The sequence below is a fragment of the Triticum aestivum genome, chromosome 7A, assembly GCF_018294505.1.
Source record: "Triticum aestivum cultivar Chinese Spring chromosome 7A, IWGSC CS RefSeq v2.1, whole genome shotgun sequence".
In the NCBI taxonomy this organism is placed as follows: domain Eukaryota; kingdom Viridiplantae; phylum Streptophyta; class Magnoliopsida; order Poales; family Poaceae; genus Triticum; species Triticum aestivum.
Window position 1 is genome coordinate 3126772 of NC_057812.1, and position 27334 is coordinate 3154105.

Consider the following 27334-nt stretch of genomic DNA (forward strand, 5'->3'; position numbering starts at 1 on the left):
AACTCCAGCACTTTGGGCAAGAGACCTCTATACACCAACTGAACCATGTGACTGCTATTCAGTTAAATATAGGGTACAGAAATCTCAATCAAACACATACTGTGGGATATATACATACCACAACCGAACACGAGGTAAGTTCAAATAGATCAATAATGGAAGTATAACATTTTAATAGAAGTACGAATTACAATAATGAGTGACGGATTCAGCAGTACCACATACATATGTATTACAAGAATCAATAATGGATGCAGTCTGTTTATTTAGCCCTCGAGAAGGCGACGCAGACTTGACGAAACAACCCCCACTTAATTATACAACACGTACCAGATGATTTGTTTTTCAACCGAAAGATAATGTGGCATATTCCAATCTCTTCACTCTGTGATTATCTTTGGCCACTTGCTGGCGTACTTTTGATCCAAGTAATTGGGGGTGTCCTTCAAATCATCTACCAAGAACTTGGTTATTTCATCCGCTTGATTACCGACACTGAGATGCACCTCTTGGAGGCTTTTGAGAGTCTCAATGCCGTAAATCCCTTCAAAGGCTTCAAACCGCATATCAATCCTCTCCAGTGCTGGCATTACCTCTTTTCCTGTAACTGCAAAGCTCAGCCTTGGCACCAGAGTTGCAAAGAAACGAAGCAGCTTTAGACTCTTGAATCCTTCAGGTGGAATAATGATCTCCCTGTCGGTAAGCTGTTTATTTTCCTCAAGAATGTCCACTATGTCTCTATCATCCTTGGCTGCACTGAGTGTAAAGGTGAGCGTAAACAATTTGGGTAGGTCCTGGATGAGCTTGAAAGTATCAGTCCGAAGAACCGTCACAGAAAGGGTCAGCTTATAGAGGTTATTGAGTTCTTTGATCCACTGTGGGGGCCTTTCCATCTTGCCAGACAACTCTAGGCCGATGATGTATCTTGGAGGAGTGGTCATGGTGTCTAGTGAGTTGATAAAATTAGAGCTCTCATCATTGATTGCCAATGTCTGCAGACCGCAGCTACAGAGGTACTCAATGGAGGAGCGTAATTGTTTGAAGGTCTGACCGCCCTCCCTTATATTGAGCTTGTAAATGGAAAGCTTCCTTAGCCCTGTCAGCTGATGAAGGCTTGCTACAGCTGATGAGTCCTCATCGATCTCAATCCCTGACAAGATACGAAGTGCTTTCATCGGCTCCTTGTTCTTCTCATGTGGCAACTTCAAAGCCTTCTTTGTGTTTTTGTTCCCTCCAAGCATGCTACGGAGCTGTTTGAGCTGTCCAAAAGCTTTGGGCAGCACACCAACATCTGTCTCCCTTATGTCAAGAGTTTCTAGATACTGGAGCTTCTCGATCTTTGATGGGATCTCAGAAACCTCTGTTCGTCTGAGGCTCAAATACTTCAGCACAAGCATTTTACATATGTCATTCAGATGCTTAACTGTCAAACCCTTCCAGCCCTCAAGATCAAGCACTTGTATTATTCCATTATTGAACGAATGGAATGGGAGTCGACGGTTTTGGCTTCCAAATGCTGTCAGTGACCGCACTTGTGACAAGTTCATGCCTTTTGTTGATTTCCCATGCTTGGAACCACTGCTTTGCATGGAGAGTCGACGGACTTTGTTGCTAGGAGTTGGCATCAACCAATGTCCACCAACAACAGTAATAAAATTCTCTTCGCTTGACTTGGACACGATATATTCAAGGATCATGTCATGAACTTTAAAGGATTTTACCTTCCCATTGCTGCTGTGATCCACAGGACGTATTATCTTCCTGCTTACAAGTTGATTGAAGTATGTGTCTGCAACTTCCTCTGCACTCAGCCCTTGCTTCTCAGCAACAAAACATTCTGATATCCACCGCCGGGTCAGACGCTTCTTACTAATTTTTGAGCCCTTGGGGAATATGCTCAAGTACAATGAGCAGGTCTTGAGATCTGCTGGCAAATCATTGTAGCAATAATCAAGTATCCTTGTGACCCCCTCCAATGTAAGGGGAGCCACTTGCTCTGGAAATAATGACTGGCAAACTTTACTCCAATGATCACTCTGTTTTTGCGGGTTGCAGGCCACAAGGCCAGCCATGGTGACTATGGCCAAAGGAAGCCCCCCGCAATATTTCCATATATCCATATGAACCTCTTCTTTCTCCCCAACCTTGCTCCTTTGAACATGAGCTGAAGGCTGATTATCAGTTCCATCTCCTTCGGAGGACTCGGTAGAAACACTAGGAACATCAGCTTGAGATCTTGTATCCATTCTTTCACCTTCTTTGCTGCTTGGGGGTTCAGAAACACTCTGATGAAATAGGCTTTTGGAGTGGGCATCACTTAGAACATTAACTGTATGCACATAATCAGTTCCATCTCTTTCTGAGCACGCTGCACCAACAGCTTGAAATCTTGTAGTTACTATTACTCTACTGTCCTTTGTATTATCATGTGGCAACCAATTTCTAATGGTCTCCCATGTTTCTACGGACCATATATCGTCAATCAAGAGGAGATACCTGCCAAGAAAAAGGTTTAAATACAAGTGAGAAGAAATGTGCTAGCTTATTTAACTTCATACAAGTGAGAAAGAAATGCATCACACCAATGTCGTGCTCACCTAGATCTGCCCAATTTTATGTTTATTTACACGTTAGTGATACAATACATAGTTCCTCACTTTTTTTTTTCAAAACCTAAGATGATAATTTACCTAGAAAAGTTAATTTGAGCTATGTCTCGTTGGTGTAACAGGCTAGACATCCATGTATTAAAATGTTAAAGATAGGGAAAGAACATGCGTGAGGTCAGTTATTACATATGAGCTAGAGAGATGACAGTGGTGGCAGGCGATTGTACTATGGCTCAGGCTTTTGGTTGTTCGCCCTTTGTGCTGGGCTTTTGCTTAACTGCTCTTACTGTAATCAATCGATGCGCGCTTTTCTGCCGTTAGTGAAAATGTTTAGGTGGGCTTAGGCCACCCTTACTGGACATTTTCACAACAACAAAAAAACCTCTCAACAGTCCAAGAGTAAACCTATATGTATTCAAATTCAACACAAACGCAACAAGTACAAACTGACCTATGTCCAAATTGTCATCTTTTTATGAATTGGAGGGACATAGTTCTTTTTTTACTTCTAATTTTTTCGGTCCAATTTAGTATGTTACTTGCTGCCTTTTTCTCAACGCTGCAGAAATTCAAATTTATAGTAAAATTTGTTTGGTCTGGCATGGCTTGTGCAACGCACCCAAGTTAAGTACTAGACTGTGTAATATTTTTTCTGAAAGAAATGTTGTTTATATTAATTTGAAACATAGACTAGGTTCTGTATATTTGCAGCGGTACTAAATTTGCTATTGGTAACAAGTTGAAGTTCAGTTATAAAAATTGCACAAATATTCCTTTTGCAAGTTTAACAAAATTAGTTTTTAGTAGCAAGGCACCACTACATACATAACTTCATATTTATTCTTTCTTAAAAACTCCCATTTTTCAGTCATCAGTGTACATACTTAAGAATAAAATTGTTATAATAAACAGCTATACATAGAAAAAGCAAAGCTATGATTTGGAGGTACCTCCTTCCATCCAGCCGCTTTTTGAGTTCTTCAATAAGTTGGTCATGGTTCATTGTTTCTACCTTACTCTGCGTGCTGCCATCATTTCTTTGCGGCCTGTGACCAGAGAGCGTTGGCACAACTCGCTTCACTGAGCTTTTAATGTCTTGCACTAGGCTTTTCTTCTCCAACTTCCCTGTGTTGCTGCCCTCCTTCTCCTCCTTTGGCTTGATTTGACTATCTGTCGGCTTGATTTGACCAAGAATATCCCTGAGGACTTCATCTTCGTCAAAGTTCTGAGACACCGTGACCGATGCCCGGCAGTCAAATTCATTCCTGAAATCTCGGTACAGTGCCATGGCAATGGTGGTCTTTCCCACACCACCGAATCCAATCAAGGACACAACAGCTCGATGAGAGCCTTTATCACGTTTGGTTAGCCAACCCCCGAGCTTCTCCATGTCCACCTTCACTCCCACGGGGTTCTCTGTGCGGATGAGCTGACGGCTTGCAACCAAATGCTCAGCAATGCCATACGTAACAGCATGGGTTGCTCCGGCTCCAGAGCTTGTTCTTGGGTTTGGGTTGTTTACTCCATATCTGTTGCGTCGCTCAGCAATGTATTGTGCCCGTACCTTGAGCTCGGCAATCTTGGAAGCAATGTCTCGGCGAGGCCAGAATGTCCATACCTCGTAGATTGCCGTCGCGATGAAAGAGCATCTTGCATCGCTGAGGGAGTCTTGAGGGAGCCGATGAGCAAAATCATCGATGCAGTCTTCCATGTCATATGCCATGTCACGGATCTGCTTCATCCAGTTCTTGAGCCGGCGATCATGGTCGTCCAGGGCAGAACCGAGGTCGCCAAGAAAGGCCTGCATGCAGGCGAGCTCGTCGTTGATGTACTGGATGTCACTGCGGACACCCTGGATCAAAGTGTACTCTTGGGCAAGGAGGCCGCCCAGCTTGCCAAGGAGAGATCTCATGGTGGCTTCCGAAGCACCCACTACAAACTCCATCTTCTCCTCTGCTTTCAATAAAGGTCTTCTTTTTTCTGTGCAAGACTTCACCAATACAATCTGTCCCCTGTTGTTGTTGCTCTATGAAAGATGAAAAAAGAGAGACAAGGGTACGGTCACCATCGAAAATAATTAAATAGAAAAAAGGCTCCACATGTCTAATCAGATCATGTAATAATTCTTGTGAATGTCAAATTGTCCTAATAAAGGAACCTATGTAAACTTAAGTTTTACCTAATACCGTTAAACAATACACCCAATTTTTTATGCATATATCATGGCTTACAGAATTGGTAACCACAACATATATCAACACCACTATGTTACCCCCTGCCCAAAATGAAATGGAAACAAACAATACCTAAAGTTTCTCATCCCATGTCTATGCTTGCATATGATGCTGAGGAAATTGTGGACATTATGCACTTCAAGAATTTACTGAATGGCATTTTCCAATTTATGCTTTTTTTATATGTCACAGTGCTAATTAATTGAGTAAAAACACACTCAATGATGATGGTTGGTTGGTAACATCAATTGCCATGGCAAGGGAACAAATAACTACCAGAGAACAGAAAATGGAGATGGGGAGCATAGGAGGCACCTGCAAACTGGACAATAAGCTGGTTACTAAGGAATCTTGATCAGTCACTGGCCAGGGCATCCACCCTCGAATGCGTCAGGTGCACAGGCGGACACACACCCTCGAAGGCCGCCAACCCTGCTTGCCAAAAGGAATCTTCATGGTTGTTCGTAATGACCCACCACAAACTTCATCTTCTTCTCCGTTGTTGCAAGCGCAGCAAAGTATGAGTTATGCAGAAAGTTCAGATCAAGAATAGACAGAGTTCACTTCCCTTCCCACCTCCTCAGCAGTTTTCAATCTATAAAAGAAATGGCAAAATATCGTACAGGCTGTCATCATTCCATAAATCGTGGTGAGAAGTTAATTTAGAAAACGCTAGACCCATATAGACAAGTCAGCTTGGTATTCAGAATACCCAGCCTTCAGAAAAAAATACAGTCCAGTCAGAACATGAAACAATTCTTGTGAGTACTCAATCGTCCCCAACCAAATAACCTTTAAAAACATGGCAATTGGTACTGTTCGTTGTGGTGAAATTTTAATCACTGATAGATGCTAGATCTTCTAGTCTTTACTGTATCACGACTAGTAGATCTGTCCAGCTAACCACAATATGAACTTCATTTTGTTATCCCGCAAACTGACACGGAAGAGCTGTGAAATCAATGTTGAAGAAATTCTAGAAATTAGATAGTTCAAAAATTCCAATTGATTGGCAGTTTCAACTTGGCAACAAACAAGAAGCTATGCGCTTGATTAATTCGATCTTCCCTCAAAAAAAAAGTGAGAGAGAAAAACAAGGAGGGCAAGGACCAGAGATGGGCACCTGTGACTCTGGCCACGGAGTAGGCACTAGCAGTCAGTGGCCGCCGTCAAAGGCGGCAGCAGCGGAGGCCTATGGATGGCGTGGTCGTTCCCGGGCAGGCAGATGGACGAACTGGTGGAAACAAGAAGACACTGGGAGTGACTCAAAGGAGCTCGCCAATCAAGGGAAAGAAGGCGGTGGAGAAATTAGGAGGACCGGTTCAGTTGGTAGCAGCAGCTAATAGTACTAGTATACCAATATATGTGCGCTAATGGCCAAAGATAACTACTTAATTAATTATACTCTGTTTAATTACTAATTAAGACACATATATCCATTCTCCTGGCTATGCACATATCAGCACCTAAGGCCAAAAAACAGCCCATGATATGCATATAAAGGTCGCGGCAGCAATTAAATCATTTCAGTACATTGTAGTACAATCTATTGGTCTAACTACCAGTTCACAAGGCACTCGTTTTTCTGATTTAACTATGACCACGTAACTAAAAAATTGCCAGGAAGAGGGAGAAATTATGATTCAAAAGATTTGTTCAGAGATATTGGAGGATTCAAATCATTAGATTTTGTTCCGACTTTGATGTCCACCCCGACTTTGTCATTGTGCAATGTCATCATTAGCATCATTTATTCATTTGGCAGGCACAATGTTGTTCTTATATGATTAAGAATACAACTCTCCTGACCTCTATACCACAAGAATCACACACAGCAATCGCAGATGTACTCTATATCAACTAGATATAATCCGAGAACATATGTAGGAGTAGCACTATAACCAAGATCCACGATTTCATAATTGTCGACAGTAACACCATGGTTGCAACCACGCAGCACACATATAGATAGCCTGCGAAAAAGAAAAAGAGACATTGATTCAGTCAAAGATCATATCATTACGGCATAACCAGAGGGAGGAAGGTATAATGCGGCCTTTTTCATTGTGCCTTTGTCTTTCGCTTTGGTCATGTCGCCCATAAAAATAAACACGGGTATCATCATTCGAGTTGGAGGCGAAGAAAGCTGCTGCCCTCTCTGCTTTGGCTGATGCATGCATGGAGTACCTTTGCTCGCTTGACAAGGAAAAGCATCTATTATTTATTTTCGGAGTATATATGTTCGTTGCTTCACAAGACAGCAAGCGTTATTATATTGGCCGTAATATTACGAGGCTTGCTTTTTTGTCTTGAGATCACAGTTTGGCATGCCATGTTCACTGGTCACCGTTGTACTAATATTAATTTGAGGGGTCATTCACTGGTCACCGTTGTACTCTACTAATATTAATATAGTGAGGCTTTGCTCGTTTTTTAAGGAAAGCATCCACTGACATCCTATTCTTGGAGTAAGTATGCCAATCCATGTCACACACCAAAGAAAATAATCTTGTTCTTCTTTTATCAAGGAAAGGAGAGCATCATGTTCCTTTCTTTGCTAGTGATATTCATTTATATATATATTCAAGCCACTGAGAGTAAGTTAGTGCTTACCATGTGACACATGTGGTAAGCAATCCAAACAATTCAAAAAGAGTAAGTTAGTGCTTTTTCAAAAGAAAAGAAAGTAAAATTAAAAACCTTTTGAATATAAAAAGGAAAAGAAGAGGAAAAATAAATAAAGGCTTTCTTTTTTAGGACACAAGAAATTAGGCAACCTTCCATGTCTTGTGGCTTTTGTTGGTTTGTCAATTTGGTGCTGATCTTTGAGATCCCTTGTGGGACTGGCCATTCATTAGAAAAAATTGAAAGAAGCTGATCTTCTCTGTCACCACTTACTCCCGCTTTGCCAGATCATGAAGAGAAAGAACCATTTTCATGTTGGTTGTAATCAAAGCCGGTTTGACGAGCTCTCTCACCTCCTTGTTGCGTTAAGTTAATCTCATTTCTGTTCTGATGACCAGCAGAAGCGACCATTTGGAGGCCGTGTACGCTTCACCCAGATAGACACAATTCACAAGATTGGCTGCCGGACCGGCGCATGCACACACACACACACACACACACACACACACACATACACACACAGAGAGAGGCAGAGAGAGAGAGAGAGAGAGTGATAGCAGGGATGTTCTTCGGCGGTGGCACTCCAGTCTAGTGCATCCGGCCTAGCTGATCCATGGAGGAAGCTCCTGTGACCGCTGCCACAGGGGCCTTGGGACCCGTCGTGGTGAAGCTGGGTGCTTTACTGGGCAGCCAGTACAAGCTTTGGCGCCGGACTCGCAAGGACGTCAAGTTGATCAAATCCAACCTCAAGTCTGTGCACTCTATCCTTTGGATGATATGGGGGAAGGAGATTCTTGATGTGGAGTCCAAAAACTTGAAGAATGAAGCGCTGGATCTCGCCGCTGATATGGAGGACGCTGTCGATGACTTCATACTCACCATGGAGCCCAGCCGCAAAAACAAGCACTTGATGGTGCAGATCAAGATCCAAGCAAGCCCCTTCCAAGATTTCAGGGCAAGAGTAGATGAGGTGTCGGTCCGGTGCCGCAACAAGTGGAAGAACAAGTCTGCTCAGCCCATCTCCAGCTTATTTTCAAGGAAGAAAAACAACAACCCCAGAATACCGCCTCCTCGAGCTCCATTTGTTCACAAGGATGCGGCGGACATCTTTGGAATGGACAGATGGAAGAATGGCCTCATCACATACCTGATAGGAGAAGGAGGAGGAGAAGACGAAGAAGAAGAAGAGACCACAACGGTGCAGGCGACGCATCTCAAAATGGCATCCATTGTTGGAACGGCTGGTGTGGGGAAAACAACCCTTGCCAGCCTTGTTTATGGGGACGAGGAGATTGGAAATAAGTTCCAGTCCCGGGCTTTTGTGTCTGTCACTCCAACTCCCAACATGAAGGAGGTTCTCACAAGCATTCTCAAGCAAGTAGGAGCTGAAGCCCCTGCTGGCACCGAAGCAAGGACAAAGGTCTTATCCACGCCATATCGAATTTCCTAGATGACAAAAGGTGTGCAAATTAGTATTAAAGTTTAAATTTAGTTAATCATTTTACAAATATTCACTGCCAGGTTCAGGATTTCAGTCCTGGATTTCTGAATTTAATTTGGTCAAGCTGTCTACTAATTAACTCTCTTGTGCAACCAACTTGCCTAGGTACCTAGTAATAATTGATGACATATGGCATCGTGAAGAATGGGAGATCATCAGCAACTCTTTCCCTAAAAATAATCTCGGCAGTAGAATTGTCATCACAACTCGTATTGCTTCTGTACCAGGCGATCATTTTGGTACTAACAAGCTCTGCATCAGAATGAATCCTAAATGTTTCCTGCAAAAAATAAAAAGAATGAATCCTAAATCTGGTCCCCTGTCAAGATTAAATCCTGATTGGAGTAAGCCAAGATGGCTATACGGACCTGATGGGGTGGATGTAGCCACTAGGATGAAGCCTGACATGGTTGGAGAAGGTTTTGACAGTGACCATCCTATTGTGCTCATGTGTGGTGGTGTGCCGTTAGCACTACTCTGCATGTTTTCAGCAATGGCAATGGTCCTCCGAGAGCAACAAGAACAACTAGGGGTACATGTAAAGGCACGTGATGTGCAAGATATCATTGAGAAGCAAGTTAAGCAAAGTGGAATTCAGAACACTCCAAGGTTTGAACCGTTGGTAGAGAGTTTGCAGCTTTGCTACACCGATCTTCCTCACCATATGTTGAAGACCTGCTTGTTGTACTGCAGTGTATACCCTGAGAATTACCCTTTTCACATGAATGATTTGGTCATGCGATGGGTTGCTGAAGGATTTACTTATAAAGAGGATATAGCAAAAGGTTATCTTGAAGAGCTTTGCAACAGAGGGTTGATGCTGCGTCTAGAGGGTTTATCGGACATGCCCTACTACCAAATGAACCCGATGATGCGAAATTTCCTTAGATGGAAATCGCGTGAAGATAATTTCATTACTTGCAGTTCCGACATCAGATTGGCATATGCATGTCGAGTCCATCGGCTATGCATCGACGATTATCAAGTTGATGATGGTGAGGTGCAGGTGGTGGATACCTTGTTGGAACTGGATTGGTCCCAGATTCGATCACTTGTTGTTTTTGAAGGTGCTGAGAGATGTGTCCCTTTTGAGAAGTTGGAACGTGTGCGAGTGTTGGATCTTCAATATCATCATCATTATCTTAAATTCGTACAGTCTCTTTGGATATCTGTTCTGGATTTCGAGGCCCTTGGAAATCAGCATGTGAAGGATATATGTGGACTGCTCCGTGTGAGGCACCTATTCGGCCTAGAAGGGACAGGAATCAGTGAGATACCAACGGAAATAGCAAGGCTGCAACATCTGGAGACTTTGCAGGTAAGATTCACATGGATCACAGAGTTACCCTGTGAGATTGGGGACCTACAACAGTTGAAGACTCTGGTTGTGAGTCGCAATGATAAGCTGGCAAAGCTAGCTAGGGAGATAGGGGGTCTGCAATATTTAGAGACTCTGGACCTGAGCTATAGCAACAGGATCACGGAGTTACCACATGAGATCGGGAACCTCCAGAATTTGGAGAATCTGAACCTGCAGTGCACCAAGCTCAAAGAGCTGCCTCTGGAGATTGGGAAGTTGCAGCATTTGAAAGCACTGGTGGTGTGTGCAGCAGGCATCACAAGGCTAGGCAATGAAATTGGGGACCTGCAGCCTTTAGAGACCTTGGACCTGAGTTTCAACAGAGGGCTCACACAGCTGCCTCGTGAGATGTGGAAACTGCAGAATTTGAAGCGGCTGCTCTTGAGTGATACAGGGTTGGTGAAGGTACCAAGGGAAATCGAAGGGCTCAAGAAGCTGGAGATTTTAAAATTAGACGATACCATCAGTGCACTGCCTTGGGAAGCTAGTCAGCTCTTGAAATTGGAGGGAGTGCCCGAGTGCGTCCGCCAAGCCTGGAAGAAGAGTGATCTTGTGTCCGAGTTAGCTGGGGAGATCCTGTCCATTCAACTTATTGATTGGTTGAATGAAAGTGGCGGGCTAATCGTTGGCAGAAAACATATGGGAATTCCAGGGTGGATCAAGGATCACTTCAAGGACCTTGGGTCCTTGGACATCAGGATGTGCAAACTGGAGGAGCAGGATCTCAAGATTCTGCGGGAGATGCCCAACCTGAAATTTCTCACGCTAAGGTTGGAAGTTGTCCCGAGAGATCCCATAGCCATCAGCCGTGAAGGGTTCCCATGCCTGAGGGAACTCGTTGTTGACAGCCGCATGCCACGGGTTGTCACCTTCCAGGAAGGAGCGATGCCGGAGCTGCACAAGCTCGTCTTCGAGTTCCAGTTCTACGGTGGGCCACCTGCACCTGCAAATAAAGACCCTCAGCTGGGTATCAAGCACCTCCGAGACCTCGGGTGGGTCGAATTTAGATGCAGCAAGGAATGGTATGGAGGAGCAGCAGAGAGCAGGAGCCCGTGCATGATCCTCTTTTTTGACACCGTGAGGAAAGAAGCCCAGGAGCATCTCAACAAGATCCTCTTTTTTGTCTCTGGCCGCGAGCCAGGGATTTTCCCAGCCCAGGAGAGCTTGGCACGGGAGGTTTTCCTGTCCAGCAGCAGCAGTGGGAGTGGCGCTGAGAATGAGATGAAGCGTCGTGAGGAGAAGAAGAGCTTGGCACAGGAGGTTTCCCTCTCCAGCAGCAGTGCGGGGACGGGCGCTGAGATCAAGGAAGAGGAGGAGGAGGAGTAGATCCTGGAAGCAGCAGCCAGCACCGTGATTGGGTTTCTTCCTTGCTCGGAGGTAATCCGTCTGTGTGGCTTCCCACTCGTAATCAATCCGCGTGTTGGATCTTTCTTTCTTTGACCAACAGACCGATCACTAACACACTTTGTTTATACCGTCCGCAGTCTTAATTTGCAGAGTAATTGGTTATTTGCTCATCGCAATCATCTTCAACTATATACATACATGGCGGCTATTCTTCTTCAGGCTTGCTTGCTTCCTTGCTTCAAAATCTTGGTTGTATCTTGTCTTGGGTGTGTGTTGTGTGCGGTGTTGGCGTGTGTTTGTATCGGTCCACTCAGTTATTGTGATGATGGTTGCTTTATAATATAAAGCGGGAGAAACCCTTTTTTGTCAATGACCAGTAACAAATGTAAAAAAAAATGGCTCCAACTTAATGACACCAGCTCAAAAATGGGACGCACGCTCTCAGCTCGCTCCAAGACTAACTAAAACCCTGGTAAAACCGAGAGGTCAGCCATCCCCTTGGTCAAACTCGCAACCTTTTGTAGCAGCGCGAGCCAATTGTTATGGATCTTCTCATCTTCCTGTTCCATGAGCCATCACCATATAGAAACAGGATAAATTAGCCAAGGTACATGTCCATATATACACTGTTCTTTTAACGGTAAAAATGAAATGAATCATGAGATCTTGAAATGCATAGATTGCTCACCGCCATGACAAAAACGTTGGTGGGGCGGTATCAAGAGCAGAGAAGCCTCGGCGAAGGTTTTGACATCGACGCCTGCAAGAGCGGTGAACAGAGCAAGTATCCACAATTCCACAGAGCAAGACCGTCAGCAACAAACGCAGGACGCTTCCATAAATTTCAGCAAAGGTGCTAAGCGCATAAAACTTGAACGATATGATTTCTTACTTCAGCTGCTGTTTGTGATACCTGCATCTGTTTTTGGAAACGCATCACCAGAGAATCCTGGAAGTGTTACCTCAAACAGTGCATGTGCAATCTGTTCTGGAAGACCATCCCTCCAAGAACAACAAGTGAAGTAAACTCTGTAACTTTAGCTGCTGTTTGCGATACCTCAAATAGTGCACATTAAACTTGAACGATATGATTTCTCACTTTAGCTGCTGTTTGTGATACCTCAAACAGTGCTTGTGCAATCTGTTCTGGAAGACCGTCCTTCCAAGCACAATGGCGTGCCATAATTCCAGCAAGTGAAGTAAACTCTGTAACGATGGAACTGGCGAGATCTAACATAGCCAGTGAAGCTGCATCTTTGACAACTGGTAACATTCTCTCATCTATCCCGAGAACAAGGGTCAGCCTCTGCAACAACATTTCCAGCACGTGCTGCAGAATCCAAATACTAAACGTGTTTTCATAAAGGACGCGCAGCCTGCCAAACAAAAGGCTCAGATTGGTGTACCAAATCTGAACAACCATCAGACAGAAGGAATCTCTTAGCAAAAAATTCAGGCTTCTAGAGGATCCCTTCTGTGTTATGATTGTTCAGATTTGGTTCACCGAATGAGGATTCCTTTTGTGCTTACCTCGATGATGATGCTGTTAATTTTGTCTGTATTTTAAGTTGCTGACTCGACTTAGTGGGTTATCAGCGAGCTTTGTGCAGGCGGAAAGCAGTGGACAAGCATGGACAATCAGAACTGATGCGTATATAGATACATACTGTAAGTGCGCTTCATCTGTTTGGCTCTGCTTTCTGAACCCTGAACACTAGCTTGCCTGTTGCTTCCTCTGCTTTTGCTTTGCTTTCTGAACCCTGAACACTTGCCTGTAGGTTGTGGTTTCAGGTGTCGCACTAGACTATCTTCCTCCTTCCGAATAGAGCATAGACGAAGATGCTGCCTTCTCACGTTAATGGCGGCTGATAACTCTCTTTTCGTTGGCAAGGAGAATACACACTAGACTGCGTGATATTTGATACTCGATCTACGAAGCCGAATCTACTGCATCAGGAAACTTAACTGGCACCACACTCAAGCTCTGGATCATATACACAGACCCAACACTTATTCGAGCTCTGGATAAGGGTCATATAGTACATTAACACACTCGCTCCATTCGTATATGTTTGCATAGAACAAGGTCCATGTCTCAATGAACCGTACCTTAGAACAGAGACCCTCTGGATGGTCTCCTTTTAGCAAGTCGAGTGATGTGTCTCGAAGAGTGATGACTGTTTTGGACCTTGTTTCTAAATACTTGTAGAGTGTGACTAAGCGCACACTGAACATTCAGGTTGTTTTCTGTTTCTTCCAATGATTTGTCTAGTTCAATTTCTCAAGTTTACTGGAATTGTTAAAAAATAGATGGCTGTTGGATTAGTTGCTCAAGTGTAGACGATAAGGAACCTCTGTTATCAGTTTCTAATTATTTGATGGCTGTCCCCTGAAGTGACCAAGTTCTAATTCTACGGATAAGTTCCTCCTCCTATACTTTTGCTTCTAGTAAATGAGTTAGTTTTCTTGTATCCCAATTCGGTGGGCTCTCAGCCTTAACAAAGCTCACCAAGTAATGTATGTTGTCATATACTCCCTCCGTAAACTAATATAAGAGTGTTTAGATTACTACTTTAGTGATCTAAACGCTCTTATATTAGTTTACAGAGGGAGTAGTATTTGGTTTTGGTCGACATTGACGTGTCTGAATGTCGTAGAACCTTACGATTGTCCTTTATTCAGTTCCAGTCACTGTTATATGTTCCTACATTTTGCAGACTTCTTTTCTTTACAGAGTTTATATTTTCTTTTGGTTTCCGGATGAACCAAGCAATCAATGCTGTCAATCATCTATCCAGAATCAATCATGTATTAGAGCTACTGTCATGTCTTATATATATTTGTATGTCTGCACTAAGAATTGGTACAGCAAGTGAATGTCTTGTTCAGAAAGAAAAGAAAAAATGGAGACTGCTCTGCTCCAGCGACTTCATCTTCCTCCTCCTGAACAGAAGAGGGGATGCTATTCTTTTTTGTTTGAGCAAAGAGTACCCCCCACTAGAGTGTGTTGCGATCCAAAAACTAAAAACCTGAACCTCGATAGTGTCAAGATTCAGGAACCTAGCTGGTAAGTGGTAACTACAGATCCAAGACTTAGAGCCCAGGAATGGGATGGCGCCGGACGCCGGCGACCTCTGCCATCGCCGCCGTCAGAAACTTTGGCTCGCCGCCTCTCCGCCATCTTTCTCTCGCGGCTCCTCTGCTCCGGAGAGACATCCCCACGTCCACGTGTGCTCGCGCGAATGGCCACCGAGTATTCAACTGCTCTGCTCTCCAAACAAGTGCATATTGGTAAGTTTTTCTTTTCTGGTGGCTCTGCTTTTGCTCTGTTTTCTGAAGTCTGCTTTGCCTGTAGTTTGCTTTTGCTCTGTTTTCTCAACTTTGAATACTTCCCTGTAGCTTGTGGTTCAATTCATGCGTGAGGTCGTCTTGGGCCCTGACAATTTTCCTCCTTCCGGCCACAACAGGAACCCTATCTAGTAGAGCCCACGGTATCAAGCCGCCGTAAGTGCCGCCGCTCGAGCTCTGGGCCAGTTTGGTGCCAATGCGCGGCACCCTCCGCCGCCATCCGCCGACGAAACCATTTGCTCGCCGCCTCTCCGGCATCTCTCTCTCTACTCCTCTGCTCCGGAGAGATGCCCGCATGTCGTGACACGCCACGTTGTCAACACTGGCATGCAAGGTGCCACCATTACAGGGGAGACAGGCTTCGCATGTGTTTACGTTCATTATTTGACACAGTATGCAAATTGGAAGCCTTTACAAACAATGCACTGAAAGATGTGAATGGACATGGAAAGTAGCCTCCTTTAAAAACACTTAAATCTTGTACAATGATATGGGCTTAGTAAGGTGCTTAGAAAAATAAACCGGTGTTTTTAAAGTAACAATGTCTATTTCTACAAGAAAGACACCTAATTAAGCGTTTACCCCGTACAAATAAGCACCGGTGTTTAAACAAAGATGGGTTTATTACTAAACACCTCCCCTAAGAGCATTTACAATGCTAGGCGCTTATATATGCTGGAATTTTGTCTATTTGGGCCTAGCCCAATAACAGTTTCATAAATTCCTAATAAATCCTAGAGGCCCACACAGCCCATTCGTGCAAGGCAAGAGGTGGAACTAAAGTTTAGTCCCACATTGCTAGTTTAGAGAGAGTTGGACCTCTTTATAAGGGAGGCTCTTTCTCCACATGTATGAGGATTAGAACAAGAGGGACATCCACGCGCGCTCCTCATCCACCGCCCTCCCCAACGCGCCGCACCGCGGGTTGCGTGAATGAGCCGAGCCGATGTCTAAATTTCTGTGATAAGGTTTTTGGGGAGCGCTCAGCGTGACTACTGACTTCTCCTCGACGACATTTGTTCCGTACGTTCTCATACTCTTCGACACGGACGCCCCGGACAACGACGACTTCTTCCCCGACGTCGACAATCTCCTCGACGACATGGCTGGCGAGGACACCGACACCAAGACCGGTGCATCTGCTCCTGTTCCGTACGTTCTCATACTCTTCCTGTTAGAGGTTCTGTCACAACTTCTTGCTCTAGTGTCTGTTCTAGATGTGTTCGGTTCTAGTTCATATATGCAGATGCTACCTACCTTCTCTCTGTCAAATTACATGACTTGTTTTATCTCTATTATATTACTCATGTTTTATCTAATATTTCTATTAATAAAATCATTCGGTAAATTGCTCATATTTCCAACAATACAGACGCTTTAGAGAAAAAATATATACAAAAAGATTAAATATTCACGTAAGGGTTCCCTCAATCTGCGCTAGCAGCTAATACAGGCGCTAACAAACTCGTAAAACAGCTGATGTTGCTTTCAATATTTTATCTCGTGCAACAAGGAAAACCTCCAAGCATGTGACTCCTCCTTTGCGCCGATGCCAAGGCAGACTCCAGGATTATCCGACATAACTACTTGGATGGGAATTTGATCCAGGTGCCACCTGCTAGCGCCCTGCATTTGAAGATACATGCCCTAAACGTCTTGCATTGTACAAGGCCTTAAAACGCAAAACCTGGTGAGTGTGGTGTCTGACTACTGATGCGTCCATCCGGCAAATGCTCCACTGCTCATTCAGAGCTCATAGCCTCACTCCATCCAGCTGGTAGTTGTTAATTTCTCGTAGTTTTGGAGTAGAATAAGTTTTGTTGCTTCTCATTGCACTCTAATGATTTTCATCACCCTAGTTTGTCTGTATCGCTGCATGTTACTATCAGTTACTTCTGAGTAGTAAAACAAACAAGGTAAGTCTTGCTTTCCTTTTTCATATGAGGACATATGTATCAAAATATGTTATGTGTTTGAATTTTGAGTATAAAAGTTTGATGCATTGCATGGTATTCTTATCATCTTTGGTGGCTTGTGCTTGCCCATAAAATCATGACCAGACAACTAACATTATATTTTCTTTCCAAAAAAGAACATCTCATTAGGTTCTAAATACATACCTAAGGTTTTTTCATTTTGAGATATACTATTTCAGCTTATACACTTAACTCTAAAATTTCTATCAATATGCTTACCAAATAATACACTCAAAGATACTATTAAAATATTACATAGATTTTATGATTTGAAATTATCTACCACGATATTTAGATAATAAAATATACACGAACACATACATATACACACTAATATATAAACTTACACACTATATAATTTATACTAGTGTCAAAAAATAATTAATTCAAGGAAAATTATGTACCAATGCATATTTTAAATTTGGCAGAAGCAAAAGATTTTGTGATACGCAACTTAAATGTAAAAAATATAATTATATTAATATTGTTATTTTGTCGTTTGCTATATTTATAGTAACAAAAATAATATTTAGTAATCATTATTTGTTCAAATAATTTTTAAAATATAAAAATTAAGTACAAAAATGTGTACTTTAATTCATTCTACATAAAAAAAATGTAAACTGTCTTCGGATCGATCTTCATGTGAAAAACCACATATGAATATTGAGATATTAATTAGTTTTGCCGTAAAATAAGTTAAACATTGTGCATTATGACTACTTAAATTTGCAAATAGTCATAGTGTTAAATACTATAATGACAAAACAAAAATACTAAGTGAAGAGATTTTCTTAGTGCATATCCTAGGAAATTGTATTAGTCTCACTATATTTACTAATAATACATAATCAAGCCATTATTTCACTTGGGTTTATGTTTGTAACAAGATTTGAATTCTGTTTTGCAACTTTTTGCCGGTCGTGCGCGAAATGCGAAACTCGATTTAAAAAAAGTCCCAAAAATTTCAGACAAAAATCACAAACCAAAAATTACTTTTGGAATTGACCGAAATTCAAATAAAATTTGGCTAAAAATCAAAATAAAGTAGAACACTAAATTAATATCACAATCTTTAGCAAAATATGCATGTAAAAATTATATTGCATAATGTATGCATCAAAACATTACGCATCAACCCTCCAGCGGTAACCCTTCAGAAAGCAACATCATAGATATGTGTTGCATGACACCGGCCGAGCCCAGCTGGATGCGTCCCACTCAATTTGCGAACTAACCGTGTGCTTAAGCTTCTCATATATATACTTTATATCACAAAAGACAGTTGGGCACCCCTTTAGATGCAAAAGAGTGAAACCGCATTTCTGACGCATTTTATTTTTCTTTTGTCATAGGGGGTCTCCATCAGAAACAACGATGAATCAAACACATACACAAACACATAATGCACCCACCATATATAACCTATCTGTCCAGAGCGGTTGTACCGCGGGTGCCATCCATTGTAATCCTTCATGGCATTGATGAAAATGTCTCACGTGAATTTGATCCACTGCCTGTAATATGAGTATCGACAAGGAACCGGGTAGGGTAGGCTCTTTAGAAAACATAGATCGTCCATGAGCATTGCATGTCTAGCGCGGGCAAAGAAAAGACGATCTTTCATGCTACGGTTTGTTTGGATGGGGTGTTTTGGGATTACTTCCAGGACTTTCAGAATGAACTTTTTGAAGTTACTAACGATGACGGGCCAGAGATGAAATCTAATATGGCTCCATTAGTTCTTTGTGTTGGGAAACATAGTAGAAAACAAAAAAATTGCCCTACGAACACCCCGAACAATATGAAAATGCAAATAGGGTTTGGATCAACGATCGTTATCGACTTCGGAGTTGCTAAGGAATTAGATGAGTTATTGTAGATTGGACTTGGAATCCCTCGAAATTTTATGAAGATCCCGTGAATCAGCCTCAAACAAACCCTCGAATGAAAGACCGAAAGCACGACCTCTCTACTTGGTTGCAAGCGTACGGTCTTAACGATCCGGCAGAGCTTCCCCGTCCAGGGCTAATCGTGGTCGGAGAATTAGAGGGAGGAGATTAGAACCACACCGGACTTCTAATTATTAGGATTAGAGGAACTAGGTCTATCTCTAATTAGTCAACTAGGACTAAGTAGAACTAGAACTAGATGAACTATAGGATGCTCGAAAACTTGTGTATAGAAAAGGGCCAATACCTCAAGTATATATAGGTTAGGAGAGGACAGGAGGGGGCGCCACAAGGGGGGGGGGGGAGGAGTCCCCTCCCTTGGCCGACCAAGGAGGAGGGGGGCCACCTCCAATTCGGCCTCCATCTCCCCTTTCCATGGGGAGAAGGGGGCGCCACCCTTCTTGGGCCCAAGTGGCCCAAGTGGTCTTCCACCATTTGGCCTTTTAAGACCCGTTGATATTTAATTAATTATTAAAGAATTTTATTATTAATTTAACATCACCGTAAACATTTTTGACCTATATATTATTTATCGGGAATATCTGGTATTGCCCGATAAACTCTGAAACCCTTCTGGTGACCCTGAAACGCGTCTGGTTTCTCTCGGAACTATTCTGAATATTAATGAAACAATTTTAAAAATAAATCCTCGATGTTCTCGTCCTACTAAGACTCAGCAGATCGTGAATATCTTAAGCTTGTGACCCCGTAGGTTCAGTAAAACATAGACATGAACGAAACTCCTTCGTTCAATGACCAATAACGAAACTGTGGACGTCCATATCGATCCCTATGATTACAGGAGTGACATTCAAGTGAATCATTGGTTATCATGTGATGTTCCCTTTGTTTCGTGATACTTTACAAAACCCGAGGTGTGCCGGTATCCTCCTGAGTCATGCACATGCTCACTATATCGTTGCCCTCGTTACCGGTTTTGTTCTTCTTTCTCGTTGAAGTGTTCTGGCATCCCCGTGAAATAGTCACCTGTGTCTGGCCAGACGATGATAGTTGCCGTCACACCGAGAGGCCGGCACTCAGAAGCCTGCAGTGCCTATTTGTCGTTGTGGAAATCCTGGCCGGGCTGGAAATACAAGAGGGAGCTCTGCCTCGCCTCGAGTTCCGCCAGCTGCAGTAAGGATACAAATGGCTTTAGCCGCACAATCTAGTCCCTGCCACGTCTTAAGGAGGACGCCGTACATGATGCAGCGAGTGATGAAATAAAATAGGAGTGGAAAGGAGTGACAAAGAAACACCCAAGACATCCCAAGCTCTTGTTTGATGAGACAAAGTCGATGGGAAGTGAGCCAGCTGCAGAAATTATCACTGCAGAAACAACTACTGATACAACGATATAAGAGGTTAACATGGAAAGGGAACCTCCAGCAGCACCTACTCATACTATGTCATCAGTGTCAACACCGCCCAATGTGATTTCAACTAAAGAGACCGGTAATTAAGTGATGTCCCATTCCATTCTTATTTTTGTGCAGTGCAAGTTGTTACTTCTAGGATGGTTGATGATCAGGAACTAATGAAAAGTGAGCCTGCTATAGAAACTAGCCCTGCATCAATAGCTACCGATACGATTGCCGAAGAGGTTGATGTTGAAAGTGAGCCTGCGAAGAATTTCGAGAGCCCTGTGCCATCACCTACTGATGCGATGTTATCAATGACAACGCCGCCCAATGCCATTTCTACTGGTGAGTCTAGTAATTAAGGGATATATGCATCTTCTGTTGCTTGATTGCTAGTACTTTGATCCAATATTGTTGTTGAGTTATATATACTCCCTCTTCACGCATGCATGTGACAATTTTCATTGTGCATTACAAGTTGATGGTGGTCAACATGATGATGAACAAGGAAAATATTTTGCTAACACCGAGGGTGCAAAATATTTTGCTAAGAAACATGGTCTGAGCGCTCAGGTGATAGATCAGATGAACAGGAGAAGTTCTAAAGAGGATATAGAAGGAATGGCGGGTTTAGACGGTCAGAAGAAGGAAGATGGCACCAAGGTAATTTACAGATTCCAATTGTCTTCCATTCTTCCAGTGCTTCTCCTATGTAGCTAGTAGAACTGGGGTGGAGTTAGGGAGTGATATTCTTGAGATAAATAAATCTATTATAGTGTTTCAATTCTTACTTTGGTCGTGTACTTGAACATTTTACCTGCTTCTTTCTTAAAAAATATAAAGCCTTTTGACAAATACATAGTATTTTAATACACGATGTTTCAAAATATATGATGAACATATTAATACACGTTGGACATCTTAGAAATGCACTATGAGTAATTCTAAATAATGATGCACTTTTAACATGATTTTTATTTTAAATTACAAGATGAACATTTACACATTAAATTTCTAACTCATATTGAACATTTAGTATTATAAGACGATTTTTATTTATTAAACATGCACATTTGTTAATAAATGATGAATATTTTCAGGAATGCACAATCATGAGTTTTCCATGTATAATGAAAAAAAATCAAGTATGAACAATTTGTAAATACACCATGAATTGTTTTTAAATAAATGCTGAATATTTTTTTAATACACAGCCAACCATTTATATATACACGCTGAGCATTTTATAATACACCTTGAATATTTATAAAACACATGATTAATATTTATGAATTACGTGATTTTTTTTAAGCACACGATGAAATTTTAAAAAAGGCGCATTGAGATTTTTTTTACATACACATTGATTTTATTAATATATGATGAACATTTTTACATACAATTTTATATATTGAAAATCATGGAATACTGTTTTTAAGTTACACATACATCTTCTATATTCACGGTTTTTTTTTGTTATACGAGAACATTTTTTTAAAATACAAGAATATATCTCTTTGGTATGTTATATTTTGTTATACGAAAAGAATTTTGCAAATAGACATGAACATCCATGCAAAAAATAGACATGACATTTCTATATACACGAATACTTTTTAAAATACACGAATATTTTATTTTTTAGAACAGGTGATATTTGTGTAATTCACCCAAAACACATAAGTATATAGGGATACTTGTTGGAAAATGTAATAGGGATACTTGTTGGAAAATGTTATAGGGATACTTGTTTTTAAACCCTGTTAAGTTTCTGTTTCTGTGACAGTTACTTTTGGTTGTCACCGAGAGTTGTTTAACAGTCTGATGATGTTGCTTTTGCCTTGGCTCAATAAAGATGGGGCTGGGGAAAACCCCTTTCATTTCAAAAACAAAAAGACAAACACCTGGCGGGCAAGCAAGCTGGTTGACCCGGTTAAGATTCCAGCGGGCTGAAGACAAGGATGAATCGAGCCGACGACGCTCCCCCGGTAAAGAGGCACGCCAAGCCGCGGGCAATGGACGACATGCAAGTGACTGCATTTGCATGTTGCTCGGCTGCTGCCAGCCGCTACACACCTCGTCGTCCATCGGCGGTCGGACCATCAGGATCATGCATCATGATGGGGGGTGGGGGGCTGACTGGACTGGGTGAATAAAGCTTACTTGCATGCATCATGATGGGCCGACCTCCTCCTCTAGTAGTTTGTTGTTGTGGGGAGACCTCATATTTAGGGTGTGTTTGGTTCGGGAACGACCCACATGGCGAGAAGCGCACCCAGGCGAAACATTGGGCTAGCCCATGTGGGGTCTGTGCCCCTATTTTTTGGAAAACAGTTTGATTCATCTAGCTGATTTTTTTTCAGAAAACACTTTAATCCAGAAATTAGCCACGTCGTCCGCGCGCCACGCGTCCACCCATGTTGTGCATCGCTCGGTTAACGGTCGAGGCCCGGCCCCACATACCGCATCTCTCCTCAAGTAACCTTATCCTCACATTCTTCTCCCGCCCCCCGCTCATCCTCTTTTTTCCACACTAACGCCATGGCTGCCGCTAGCTCTGGTGTGACCACTCTCCTTTGGGTTGGTATTTGTAAGATGTGTGTGAGTGCAAGGGTAATGCGATGGTGGCGCGACTGCGTGCGAGACATGTTGCGAGAGGGCGTCAGCTTGGTCAGCATGGTCGCCGGGTTGCAGAATCATCCTTGCTGCATATAGGCTACGATATAGGGCGTTGCCGCCCAGTTGTCTTGGATGCCTCGAAGGCCGTTCGCTTCCTAGGGTTTGCTTCTTGTCTTGGGCGTAGCGGATATTTGTAGTTGATGAGGCCGGGCTCCCGGGTGCTTAGCCACCTCCGGTACAGGACTCCGTCACTCTGTCTTCTTCTTTTATATTTGTTGCCTTATTTCTTTATTCTTGGCAGGTAAAACATATGTTTTTCAAAGAGTTATATGAACAATTCTTTAGATATGCAAACATTTTTTAAAGTATAATTTTGAAGTACATGACCATTTATTTCACCTTGAACTTTTTTCTTTTAAATTTCAAAAAGTATGATTATTTATTATAAAAGTACTTGAACATTATATTTGCTTCTTTCTTATAAAATATATAACTTTTTGACAAATTCATAATTTTTGTAATACATGATGTTTCAAAATATATGATGAACATATTAATACATGTTGGACATTATGTTTATTATAAAATAAAAAGATGAACATTTTTAATTGAAATTATATTTTTTTAATTCATGTTGAAAATTTGATATTATAGGATGAATATTAATTTATTACGCATGAACATATGTTTGTCAATACACCACGAACATTTTTTAAGTAAACGCTGAACATTATTTTAATACACACTCAACCTTCTATTTTATATATGCACAATGAGAATTTTATAACACACCTTGAATATTTATAAAATACAAGATTAACATTCATGAATTATTAGATGAACCTTCTATCACATCATTTTTCCTTTTCTCTCTCTACTATACTTGCACAATTCAGATCCTTGATTTTTCTTGCAGCTGGCCAAAGAAGTCCTAATTCGAACCTTGGTCCACACAAGCCTTAAATTTGAAAAGTCGGTATCTTCAAGTTGCAAGCAACTATACAAAAAAGGATTCCTTACATATGGAAGACGAGTGTGATCATTTTGAGATGCATGGACAAACAAAGTTAAGGTGGGTTAACCTTTTGGTGACCGGCTAGTGAGAAATTAGGCGGTGACGTTAATACACCACAACTTCAGTCTTCAGCAGACGTTATCTAAGTACACAGGTGTGGTGACATCTGTTCATATGTGTACCAGGGCCGTCTCCAGAAATTCAGGGCCGCAGGGGGAAACCAAAGTGTGGCCTAAAATTTCGAACAATTCACATAACAGAAAATTTTGTATGCGTAAAGCATGCTCTCACTTGTATAATTTCAGGTCTGTTTTATGTGTACCTTATTTAGGCATATATCAAATATTAATGCTAAACAGACAAAGGAATAATAAAGCAATAAACAAACCTGATGTTCTACAAAAAAGGAGCATCCGTCTAATATTTCTTGAAATAAAATCTTTGATCATATCTTCATACTTTATCTTCTTCAAGACATCGTTTTCAAGTGTTATTTTCGTCAATCCATTGAGTCTTTCTTGTGTTCATGCTTTCTAATTCTAGTAGACATGATGAAGATTCAGAAATAAAACCTAATAAATTATAAGTGATCACTGACCAAACAAATTCTAATTAGTTTCAAATAGTAACGAACACTAGTTTCAATACAAAGGAAATAAATTGAAAAAGGAACCTTGCTCTTGGAGATTAAAAAACAATTCGTAGATGTGTTCCTCAATCCCGATTGAAGCAATGAACGGACAAAACCGTGGTTCACGATTGTTGCATCTTCACGGCAGGAAGAGTGGAAGATCATCAGCAATGGGATCGGATCGGAGGCGACTACCGGCGTCGGCACCGACACGACTGCTGGGTCTCATGTAGGGCTAGGGTTTGGTGCTTCGCAGATCACCAAGACATCAGTTCGCTGCCTGTTCGGCTGCAATCGAGGAATTGAGCGATCCCGGACGACTGCACCTGCCTTCTGACGAAATCACTAGTTAAGGAGTACTCACTGCAAAGAACACCCCCACCTTCCCAGGCTGCGACAAGTGGTGCGCTGCATGTGCGTCACTTGTCGCAACCTGGGAGTTTTTCCTTTTTCGTAGATTCGTTTATTTAAAATATTTTATCTCTTAAACCGTGCGTCCAAATCTCGAACCGTTTTCACCGTTAGATTCCTCGCGTTGAGAACTTCAAAACTAGATCTCATGTTGGTAGGTTTTTGACGAACTTTTTTCACGAAAAAATACGGAAAAAAAACCGAACCGGAGCACGGGTTTTTTCCCTTTCTGAAAATGGCACGCCCGTGCCTCTCACGTAAGGAAAAAAAGAAGAGAAAACGCATCTTTTTCCATTTCCTAGGAGGCACAGCCGTGCCTCTCGTGAAAACACAACCATGCCTCTCGCGAAAGCAAAGCCGTGCCTCTCGCGAAAGGAAAAAAACAGAAAATGATTTTTTTTTCCGTTTTCGAGAGGCGCAACTGTGTCTCTCGTGAAAGCACAACCGTGCAGCAAAACCATGTCTCTCTCGAAAGAAAAAAAAACAGAAAACGCATTAATTTTTTCGTTTCCGAGAGGCACGGCCGTGTCTCTCACGAAAGCACAACCGTGCCTCTCGTGGAAGGGGAAAAAAATAGAAAACGCATTTTTTTCGTTTCCGAGAGGCACGACCCCGACTCTCATGAAAACAAAACCATGGCTCTCACAAAAAAGAAAGAAAACGCGTTTTTTCTTGCAAAACTTTTTAGTTCAAAAGTTAAGGATGACCGGTGAAAAACCGAAACGTCGAAAAAACCTGGAAAAACCGTTTAAAAAGACAAAAACGCGCGCGGAAAAATAAATAAAATAAAATCTAGAGAGAGCCCAGAGCGCGACATGTGGCGGGCGACTGAGAGCGCGTCAAGTGGCGCTGATCGTTGTGAGGCTCCCGAAGGACCACTCGTTAACTACTTGCTCTCGCCTTCTGTCGTGCCATTGAGCCTCTACACTTCTGTGCTATTATTTTGGGCCACTGAAATTCTATCATATAGCAGCCCATAGGCAGCAAGGACACCTAGCCACGACTCACAACTAACGTGCACGTACGTTGGTTAGCTTCCCGGGTTTGGTTTTTAGCGATTTTTCAGCGGGAATCGAAGGAAGCGATCTGTCCTGATTTTTCTCTCGATGGTGCCCCCACGATTTTGGGGGCCCTGTGCGGTCACTCATCGACGGGCCCGATGTGTATGTACACGCCAGCTCTCCAAAAACTAAATCAGAAGGTGGCTGTGAATCAGGTAATTTCATCCGAAAAGATAGCTCATAGGAGCTGCTGCTGATCTTAATACTCGCTTATTAATAGTAAAAGTGTGTTGTACGGTACTATGTGGGATACAACACTTAAAGTTTCCAACCGGAAAAGTGTGTGATGGATAGCCCTATGTTTTTCCAAGACTTGTATTTACCACTATGGAAGTATATTTGCTCGGGGGAAATCCAAACATTCAGTACAGACAACAAAGGCAGACGGAGGATTCAACGTCAACGTTCAACTTTCAGTATAGAGTTTTATGCCATTCATCTAAAGCGACACGGGCGGTCTCAACGATGGCGTTGAAGATGAGGTTACTGTAGGCACACAGTGATAGGACAACCATGTAATGGTTGCCACCCAAAAGTGACTGAGGACACGCCTATTGGCTTCCACAGGATCGCAAGCGGACACCGATGGCTGTTGTATAATTCACTCCTTTGCCCAGGAAATTCAGAAAAGTAGCCTTCTCATTTTTTGAAAATTCAGAATTGCGCACCTTTTCCTTCAACTTCTTGAGTACACACCTTGGGAGAGATCAGAAAATCAGCAGTTGTTACTATCAGCCATTCAGCAGTGGCTACTGTCGACCTTCAACTTTCTACGCCATTACCGAAAAAGGCTATCGCCCCGCTTTATATATAAACCAAACCATCAGAGCCAAACAATACTACAAATGTTCACACCACACACACACGGTAGCACAAATGAAAGTACAGAAGGGTTCTGCTGAGGGCACCAGCTCAACAAGCCCTGAGAATAAAACAAAACAAAGATGGCGGCACATCCAACGAAGAAGCTAATCCGGAACGGGAGGTGGCGGAGGAAGCGGCAGCGCCAAGTAGAGAGTCATCACGCGAAGATCAACAATGATGGTGTTGATGGCGTCTCAATCCTGAGGGTGGCTAAGCGGCCGCCAAAGCTACAAGTAACCACACATTTTGAAAACCGCGTCAGTAGCACGTCGGAGAGGCACACGCTGGATCACAAGTTTATTGCGGTCCGTCCATAACGACCAAGCGAGGACCCCAATCCCCAATCACCTAATGCGGCGACCAGGCTGAGGGGAGGCCTAGATTTTAGCGAAAAGGTCGGGGAAGTTGTTGTTACACCAACAA

General features: G+C 42.4%; 1 protein-coding gene and 1 pseudogene across 1 annotated transcript; one reads left to right on the forward strand and one right to left on the reverse strand.

Annotated features, from left to right (window-relative positions):
* Positions 1-147: 147 nt before the first annotated feature.
* On the reverse strand, positions 148-6176 carry LOC123148360 (disease resistance protein Pik-2). Its single transcript, XM_044567750.1, has 4 exons — positions 5967-6176; positions 5159-5438; positions 3560-4635; positions 148-2496 (listed from the first exon to the last, which is right to left on the reverse strand). The coding sequence occupies exons 2-4, from the start codon at positions 5216-5218 to the stop codon at positions 381-383; spliced, it is 3252 nt and encodes a 1083-aa protein (XP_044423685.1). The 5' UTR covers positions 5219-5438; positions 5967-6176; the 3' UTR covers positions 148-380.
* Positions 6177-7912: 1736 nt separating this feature from the next.
* Positions 7913-12054, forward strand: LOC123148358 (disease resistance protein PIK5-NP-like; annotated as a pseudogene).
* The last annotated feature ends 15280 nt before the right edge of the window (positions 12055-27334 follow it).